We start from the raw sequence: 9,721 nt of genomic DNA on the forward strand, positions 1-9,721 counted from the left end.
GGTCACTGACGTCATGATTTGACCTCGTTTTTCCGAGTTCAAATCAGTGATCTTCAGGTTGGAAAATCGGAGCTCTAAGAAAGAGGCTCGAGTTGGATGACAGTTCAAATCAAATTTCCCAGTCGGATCTCGCTTTTTGTGAATTCCCAGTTTTTTTGAACGCGGCATTATAACTCAGTGTAAAAAATGCGATCAAACCCCGGAAACGGAAATCTTAGCAAAATGAATTCAGATTATTTAAACAGCTAATTATTTTATATTTGTGACCGGGCCGTTGAAGATTATATAGGTTGTTTTACAGATTGATACCTGTAACAGTAAGTGGGAACTGTTTGAATACAGCTGCTTGTCGTTTTGTTATGGCATTGTATTGTTTTTTTGATATAAATTACTGTAGGTGGAAGTGGGTAGAAAATCTGCAAATAAAATATAATTGGAATAGATTCTTTTCTCAATCGTGTCAAATGTAATGTAACACAGGTGAGATGATTAAAGAGATACATTACGTTAAACGTAATGTAGGCGAAGGGAATGTAAGTGAAATTAAAAATGACACCGAAAACATCATCATGTACTGACATTTGGGTTGCTTATTCCAGTATTCATGGTTATTGCACAATGCAGTGCCATTGCGTGTCCGTTTGTTGGAGGATTGCCTAATAACTGGCATTGTAAATCTGACAGACCGCAACAGTTATACAGTTGTCCACCCTACCTCGTTTATTGCAAGTTGATTGCAGACAGGCTTTGTTTAACTGCAGCCGGCTTCCGATTGCACACCTTGATTTTTAAGAGTCGCCATGTCTACTGGGAAAGTGGAGCGATTATTGGACTAATTTCACTGTGACTTTAGTTCCATCTATTAGAAGCGGGTCTTATTTCGAGTATGGAGTATTAGCTAAGAAAAGGTGCAATAGGCTAGCCTATTGTAGCCAGTGATTCTAGATGACTAAACTCAACTGCATGGCGAATGAAGTAGTTCTAGACCAGTGATAAGGTACTGGTTAGGTTTTCAACATGATCATGGAGAGGACACAATAATAGCTACTTAACACTATTGAGATGCTCAATGTGAATATCCCAACGGCTGTGGCATCTGTCTTCTGCCCTGTCTTTCAGGTACACATGGCAGTGGCAGGTAAAAATGACTTTGCAGTTCTCAACACCGGGCGGAAAATGCCTCTCATCGGTCTAGGAACATGGAAGAGCGAACCTGGCAAGGTAGGTGCCTCACACGTGATTGATTAACCATTCATCTTTTGGTTCAAATATTTAACCCGGCTAATTTAGGTTTTTATCAAAATGGAGTGTACTATCAATATGGGCTTGCTGTTGGGGTCTTTGTAACAATGGCTGTCGTCTTGGGTTGTGCTGTATTCCAGGTAAAACAGGCAGTGGTGTGGGCTTTGCAGGCTGGCTACCGTCACATCGACTGTGCTGCCATCTATGGCAACGAGGTGGAGATTGGCGAGGCTCTGCAGGAGACACTTGGCCCTGACAAAGTAAGCCAACAGCAAGGAACATGGTAGCTCTGGTCCAGGGCGTTACATGCGGGTTGAGTCGTCTTCTTATTTAATGGTTGTTGAAGAAGGCTCAATCGAACACTTAACACCCTGGCCCAGAGCTACGAGTATGGTATCTAAGGCTTATCAATGTGGATACCATAGACATCATCGGGAGATACTGAGAAGGACAGAGATGTGCTAGTCCAGTGGTAGCTGCTGATTGGCTGAATACCCCGGGGTGTGAGGTGGTTGGAGTTGTCAACAAAGCAGCATGACAGAATAATGGTGCCAAGTTTTCAAACTACTGGTAGTTTGAGAAGATCTATAAATCGATCTGTGCATTTGAACAACAGCATAAATACACATATTTCACTTTGAATGTCAAACTGAATGACAACTGCAGCATTTGCTGCCACAGTTTTGAACAGATTAGATTATACTATTTAGAATGAACAGCATTCAGATCCCTTGAATTTTTCCACATTTTTTAAAGTTAGTCTTATTCTAAAATGGATTTGTTTTTTTTCTCCCAGGATGCACCTGAGCTCAATTGAGTCTCATAAGCAAAGGGTCTAAATACTTATGTAAATAAAGTATATAATTATTTTTTATACATTTGCACAAATTTATAAACTGTTTTTGCTTTGTCATTATGGGGTATTGTGTGTATATTGCTGAGATTTATTTATTTAATCCATTTTAGAATAAGCCTGTAATGTAACAAAATTTGGAAATGTCAAGGGGTCTGAATACTTTCTGAAGGCACTGTACATATCAAATTGTATTAGTCACATATGCCGAATACAACAGCTGTCGTAGACCTTAAAGTGAAATGCTTACTTACGAGCCCCTAACCAACACGTTTCAAAAAGTACAGTTGAGTATAAGAGATAATAGTTACAAGTAATTAAAGAGCAGCAGTGAAATAACAATAGTGAGACTATATACAGGGGGGTACCGATACAGAGTCAATGTGCAGGGGGCACTGGTTATTTGAGTTAGTATGTACATGTAGGTAGAGTTGTTAAAGTGACTGCATAGATGACAACAGAGAGTAGCAGTGGTGTGAGGGGGGGCACTCGTTCACACTACCCTCTGTAGTCCGACCGCAAGGCACCCGATGGTGCAGCTGTAGAACCTTTTTGAGGATCTGAGCACCCATGCCGAATCTTTTCGGTCTCCTGAGGGGGAATAGGTTTTGTCGTGCCCTCTTCACGGCTGTCTTGGTATGCTTGGCCCATGTTAGTTTGTTGGTAATCTGAACACCAAGGAACTTGAAGCTCTCAACCTGCTCCACTGCAGCCCTGTTGATGAGAACGGGGGTGTGCTCGGTCCTCTTTTTCCTGTCGTCCACAACCATCTCCTTTGTCTTGATCGTGTTGAGGGAGAGGTTGTTGTCCTGGCACCACACGGCCAGGTCTCTGACCTCCTCCTTATAGGCTGTCTTGTCGTTGTCGATGATCAGACCTACCACTTGTGTCATCGGCAAATTGAATGCGTTTGAGTCGTGCCTGGCCATGCAGTCATGCATGAACAGGGAGTACAGGAGGGGACTGAGCACGTACCCCTGAGGAACCCCTGTGTTGAGGATCAGCATGGTGGATGTGTTGTTACCTAACCTTACCACCTGGGGGTGGCCCATCAGGAAGTACAGGATCCAGTTGCAGAGGGAGGTGTTTAGTCCCAGGGTCCTTAGCTTATTGATGAGCTTTGAGGGCACTATGGTGTTGAACGCTGAGCTGTAGTCGTATGTATGTATGTATGTATGTATGTATGTATGTATGTATGTATGTATGTATCAGCGCGCTGCTGCTTCCAAACACACACACGCGTGTGTACCGAAGTATGTGAACACCCCTTCAAAATGGGTTGATTCGCTATTGCATTTGCTGACAGGTGACTTTTAACGTGGCACTGTCATAGGATGCCACCTTTCCAGCAAGTCATTTCATCAAAGTAGTGCCCTGCTAGAGCTGCCCCGGGCAACTGTAAGTGCTGTTATTGTGAAGTGGAAACGTCTAGGAGCAACAACGGCTCAGCCACAAAGTGGTAGGCCACACAAGCTCACAGAACGGGATCGGCGAGTTCTGAAGCGCGTAGCGCGTAAAAATCGTTGACATCAGCAAACCCCTCACCCACAGGACTCCCTACACGCCGTCTGCCCGGTTAAGTTGAAACTGGGATTCATCCGTGAAGATGCGTGCCAGTGGCCATCGAAGGTGAGCATTTTCCCACGGAAGTTGATTACGACACCAAACTGCAGTCAGTTCAAGACCCTGCGGAGGACGATGAGCATGCAGATGAGCTTCTCTGAAATGGTTTCTGACAGTTTGTGCAGAAATTCTTCATTTGTGCAAACCCACAGTTTCATCAGTTGTCCAGGTGGCTGATCTTAGACGATCCCGCAAGTGAAGAAGCCAGATGTGGAGGTCTTGGGCTGGTGTGCTGATGCGTGGTCTGCAGTTGAGGCCGGTTGGACGTACTGCCAAATTCTCTAAAACGGCATTGAAGGCGGCTTATGGTAGAGAAATTAACATTTTAAATTCTCTGGCAAGTGCTCTGGGGGACATTCCTGCCGTCAGCATGACAATTGCACGTTCCCTTAACTTGAGGCATCTGTGGCACTGTGTTGTGTGACAAAACGGCACAGTTTAGAGTGGCCTTTTGTTGTCCTCAGCACGAGGTGCACTTGTGTAATGATCATGCTGTTTTATCAGCTTCTTGATATGCCACAGATGTTTTTTTGTGCACATGGAAAATGTCTGATCTTTTATTTCAGCTCATGAAAAATGGGACCAACACTTGTTACATGTTACATGCATAACTACAAAGGTATGATCTTTGTCCCCATGTGCAGTTGCAAACTGTAGTCTGGCCTTTTTTAAGGCGGTTTTATAGCAGCCTTTCAGGTTATGTTGATATAGGACTCGTTTTACTGTGGATATAGATACTTTTGTACCTGTTTCCTACAGCATCTTCACAAGGTCCATTCCATTGTGTAGTGCTCACAGTAGATGTCCAAATCAACTTGCCAAAACTATAGTTAACAAGAAATATATGTTCTAACGACTCCAACGTAATTTATGTACATTTCTGACTTCAACTGTATGGATGTATGTATATTTATTTTATGTTTATTTTTTGGGACTTGTCACACAAGTTATCCATTGTGCTACTAGCCCAACGATAGGGTCAAGTAAAGGGGTGTGTTTCTGTTTACACCTGTCTCTGTTTACAGGCCCTGAGGCGAGAGGATGTGTATATCACCTCCAAGCTGTGGAACACACAGCATCACCCAGAGGATGTTGAGCCCGCTCTGCTGAAGACACTGAAGGAGCTGAGGCTGGAGTACCTGGATCTCTACCTCATCCACTGGCCCTACGCTTTCCAGTGAGTAGCCTCCATCATGGGTTCTGGAGAGGCACTAGCCTCACTGAACATGATACAGTAAAACATTTATAGGATTGCCAGACACTAGCAGAATTTCCTTTTTTAAATTAATTTCAATCTGGGTATTAAACTTGCTATAATAATTTTAATGATCAATTCACATTACAGGGGTTGTGTAACAAACTGTATGGGCATCCTACTGTTCAGTGGTAATTGTGCCCGTACTTCTCCTTTACCGTTCCCACAGACAAGGTGACGCTCCTTTCCCCAAGTCAGAGGACGGCACCCTGCTGTATGACGACATCGACTACAAGCTGACTTGGGCTGCCATGGAGAAGCTGGTGGGAAAGGGCATGATCAGGGCTATCGGCCTGTCCAACTTCAACAGCAGACAGATAGACGACGTGCTGTCTGTAGCCAACATCAAACCCACTGTGCTCCAGGTAAGGAGAAGATGTGTTGACTGTGCGTACATTGTACCTAGCTAACCAGGATTTCCATTATGAAAATGCAATTTAATTTACCGGGACAGTTGAGAAATGTACCAGACCATATACATTGGGTACGTAACCTGATTAGGGTCTCCACCCACCGTGCTCAGAATGATAGAAATCACATTTGATATAATTCATCTTAACAGAACATGTAAGTCGAGGATGAGGTCCTTACTGCACATGTTGAAGATGGTATAACTGTCCATTTTACTTTTCCTCAGCCAACAAGATGAGTAACAAACAGAAAAATCACTAGCCTACTGTATGCTTAGGCGGCGCACAACTTTCACGTTTGGGGAAGCAATTTTTCATCCATCTAAACTGGAGGAGGAAATTATTGTCCAAAAACTTAAGAGGCACTGACCCAACAATAACGAGTGAGTGCACACTCACCGGAGATATAGCCGATGCTCTCAGTTGGTGCCAATGAGATGGGCTATAGGTCTACTGTTGTTCGCTCAATTAAGTTGAGAATTTTTATTACTAAAAGACATGTCTTTTCATTGTCTCCTCTTTACAGCAATAGCCATTTACTTTCCAAACTGTCTGGCTACTGGACAATGAAAGAGAAATTAAAAACAAAAGAACATGAGAGAAATAGGCTACTGGTTTCAATGGCATATGGAAGTCTATATAAAATAATTGCCTCCACGGATATGCTAAGATTTTGCCTAGGCTACTTTGAAGCAAGGTAAAACATGCCTCCTAATATTTTGTAAAACATTCAAGTTTCAAACAATTTAAGTAGCTATATGTTTTAAAAAATGCATACTGCCACCAGCTCATCCAAAGAGGTGTGATGCGCTGATGAAGCCTGCCTTCCGTTGACTATGCATTTGAGTGGCGAATGGGAAGAATGCCTCAATTAGCGGCTGAGAAATACAAATATTAGCTATTTTTAACACACAATTTCAATTAGAATTATTGCGCTTAAAACCATGTCTGACAGATTTTCTGCTTGAAGGCTGTATCTGTATGCTGTGCATAAGATGCATAACGAATAAATATTCCACAAAAGTATGCAAATGAACCCATAGACCAATAAGCATGACTGGTCAAATGTTTTTCCATCAACTGGTGTTCCAATCAATGAATAGGCTAAAAAGCATTAAATGGCTGAAAGCCGGCTGTTTTCAGCTAACGGAAACCCTGCTAGCTACCTACCTGAAGATCAGTTGAGAAACTATTTTTGTTTATTTAACTAGGCATGTCAGTTCAGAATTACAGTTAAGAACAAATTCTTATTTACAATGACGGCCTAACCTGGCTAATAATTGTAACTGTAGACCCCTACCCTAACCCGGACGACGCTGGGCCAATTGTGCGCCGCCCTATGGGACTCCCGATCACGGCCAATTGTGATACAGCCCGGGATCGAACCAGGGTCTGTAGTGACACTCTGGAGCAAGGAGTCAAATCTAGAATGTTCTGATCTGTAATCAGGTGCGCTATCCATTGTGCCACTAGCCCGCTGAAAGGGGTGGCGTTTGTATGTTTGTCACTACCACAACCAGTCTTCTCACAGTCCATCGCTCCTCCAATATCCTTGCATACAAACCTCCCCCTACTGTTTCTTCGTGTCCCTGTCAGAAATACAGCAAGTGTTTGTTTGTTGACAGTTAAATATTAGAATATACAAGTTTGTTTTTGTTTGGTTTGAGTTTTTCTAGGTAGGGAGGTCTTGATATGTGGCATGTGCTGTGTGTACATTATTCCTCCTTACCTAAAGATCAGTTGGTAAAATATTGAAAAAGTTTAAAAGCTGGACAGGAGTTAAACGTAGAATATTCTGATCCATAGTCATCCATTGCTAGCCCGCTGACAGTTGTGGTTTCTGTTTCTATTATTCAGGTGGAAAGCCATCCATATCTGGCTCAGGTGTTGTTGCTGCAACACTGCCGGGACAGGGGCCTGGTGATGACAGCGTACAGCCCACTGGGGTCACCGGATCGGGCATGGAAGCATCCTGACGAGCCCGTCCTCCTGGATGAACCAGCCATCGGCACCTTGGCCAAGAAGTACAACAAGTCCCCAGCACAAATTATCATTAGGTGAGTAATGTTATATAATGTTCTAGCCTAGTACTCTTTACTCAATGATAACCCAGCATCCCCATCCCCAGAGGTGATGAACCCATCCTCTTGCATCTGTACAGTGAAACAGGTGTAAAATAAATAAACAAACAAAACCACACACCTTGCCTTGACCCAATCTGCGTGCTAGTGGCACAATGGATGACAGTGTGTCTGATTACGGATCAAAAGATTCTAGATTCGACTCCTGTTTAAATCGTAACTTTTTTTCAAAATCCCAATTTCTCTTTTAGGTAGGCAGAATAAATGTATCAGTACGATATATCAAGACCTCCTGAATTTAGCACAATAATTCCTCAAATAAATTAATAAAACACTCATATGGTGATTAGATCTTGCTTTTCATGTAACCTATTTGATCTCAGACCAAACCATGTACATATTGTCTCTAGATGGCAGACGCAGCGAGGAGTGGTGACGATCCCTAAAAGTGTGACTGAGGCTCGGATCAAAGAGAATATCCAGGTGGGTTATTCTGTTTGACGATCTATAATTGTAAATTGCTGCACGATTCAGTTTACTGCTGCAAGAAACCACAGCTCCTATTACTACTATTTCTACCCATCAAAACTGTTTTCATAATTCCCATCGTGTAATTATTTGATTACTGAGTGGACTCTTAATCTAAAATGCGTGTGTATCCTCAGGTGTTTGACTTTACCCTTGCAGCAGAAGAGATGAAGTGTATAACAGCATTGAACAAAGGCTGGCGCTACATTGTACCAACCATCACAGTGAGTGACTTTAGAGCTCCCTCTACTGGTACATGTGTACAATGGATGTGAGACTAGAGAATGTTATTGAAGTTCTATGGGTTATGTGATAGCCAGCTCACAAAGATTAAATGTTTCATAGACGGCTAATGCTATATATGCTGTATGTAATCAGTTGGTTGAATTAAGCAACCAAAATGTAGTGTCTCTGTTGATATTCTACCATAGCAGTTGTCAGTGGGCTAGTGGGGCAATGGATGACACGTCTGACTACGGATCAGAAGATTCTATGTCCGACTGCTGGCAAGCTTGTGACATTTTTCCAATTGTTGTTGCAGGTTGATGGGAAGCCTGTCCCCAGGGATGCAGGACATCCACACTACCCCTTTATTGACCCCTACTGAGTAAATCCCCAACTGCTGCCCACTTGTGCCTTGGGAACCCCCTCCCCTTCCTCAACCCCATCCTAGGCTGTGTCCCAATTCAATTAAATAGCTTCATTTTGTCATAATCCTCCTGAGTGACAACTGATTTGAGAAGTTTTATTTTTTAGGGGAAAGAAGGTTGGTAGAAAAAAGTCCAGCTCCTGCCAGATCAGTCGTCATGGTGGCGGGGAAACATTTAACATTTACATTTAAGTCATTTAGCAGACGCTCTTATCCAGAGCGACTTACAAATTGTAAAGAGTGCTTTAGAGTGTATTAGGACATAGCATCTGTGTTCTTCGTAATAAAAATGTTTTGTTACTGCCCTTGATTTATTTGCTTCGACTGATTGGTAATTAAAATGCATCTTCACTTGGAGGGAAAACTAGTCTAAACAATAGTGTAAATACCAAACTAATTTACTTTCTGACTCAGGCTACACAAAAGCTCTGATGTGAAATGTTTATGGAAATGCAGTGTTATAAACCATTTTACAGCTGTGTTTTGTAATGTATTTATCCCATCTTTCACCAAGCACAGTACCTGCATCCCACTAACTCAACATGTGTAAATAACAATGTATATGTAGAGACTAGTATACAGCTGCAGCAGTTTTATGCTCTTGTCCTAGACAGACAGATATCCCAGCTAGACAGACGGATATCCTGTTGGACTTCCTGTTGCACACAACAAACCCGGACCACCTGGATGGAAAGAAGGATTCTGATTATGAGTTGTTTTGATTAAATTTACTAATCGTGCTAGGTGGGGAGCTTTTTATATAAATGTTGCACGTTCAAAAGTACATTTTGATTATTCCTATCTACCTAAAGACCAGTTGGGAAGTGAAAAATGTATTAGATAGCCAGGAGTCCAACCTACAATCTAATGATCCGTAGTCAGCCGTGTAAAATTACGTTGTCAGGGGCGCCAACATGGGATCAATATCATGTCAAATGTAAATCACTATCCACAAACACCCTTTGATTTGTAAATCGAGGGCCTTAAGTAAAATGAATGCCATAGAGATATGTGCAAACATGACATATGGCAAACCTGCAACTCCATATTTGGAAGCGCTTAGGTCACCTGACTTTTGGA

The 9,721-nt window shown here is 42.4% G+C and overlaps 1 protein-coding gene across 1 annotated transcript; it reads left to right on the forward strand.

The window, feature by feature from the left end:
* Positions 1-157: 157 nt before the first annotated feature.
* On the forward strand, positions 158-8,951 carry LOC118358836 (aldo-keto reductase family 1 member A1-B-like). The gene is made up of 9 exons (XM_035736771.2): positions 158-317; positions 1,120-1,221; positions 1,383-1,502; positions 4,744-4,895; positions 5,143-5,338; positions 7,241-7,440; positions 7,875-7,947; positions 8,130-8,216; positions 8,534-8,951. The coding sequence occupies exons 2-9, from the start codon at positions 1,126-1,128 to the stop codon at positions 8,597-8,599; spliced, it is 990 nt and encodes a 329-aa protein (XP_035592664.1). The 5' UTR covers positions 158-317; positions 1,120-1,125; the 3' UTR covers positions 8,600-8,951.
* The last annotated feature ends 770 nt before the right edge of the window (positions 8,952-9,721 follow it).

Source organism: Oncorhynchus keta, chromosome 26, assembly GCF_023373465.1.
Source record: "Oncorhynchus keta strain PuntledgeMale-10-30-2019 chromosome 26, Oket_V2, whole genome shotgun sequence".
Taxonomy (NCBI): Eukaryota; Metazoa; Chordata; class Actinopteri; order Salmoniformes; family Salmonidae; genus Oncorhynchus; species Oncorhynchus keta.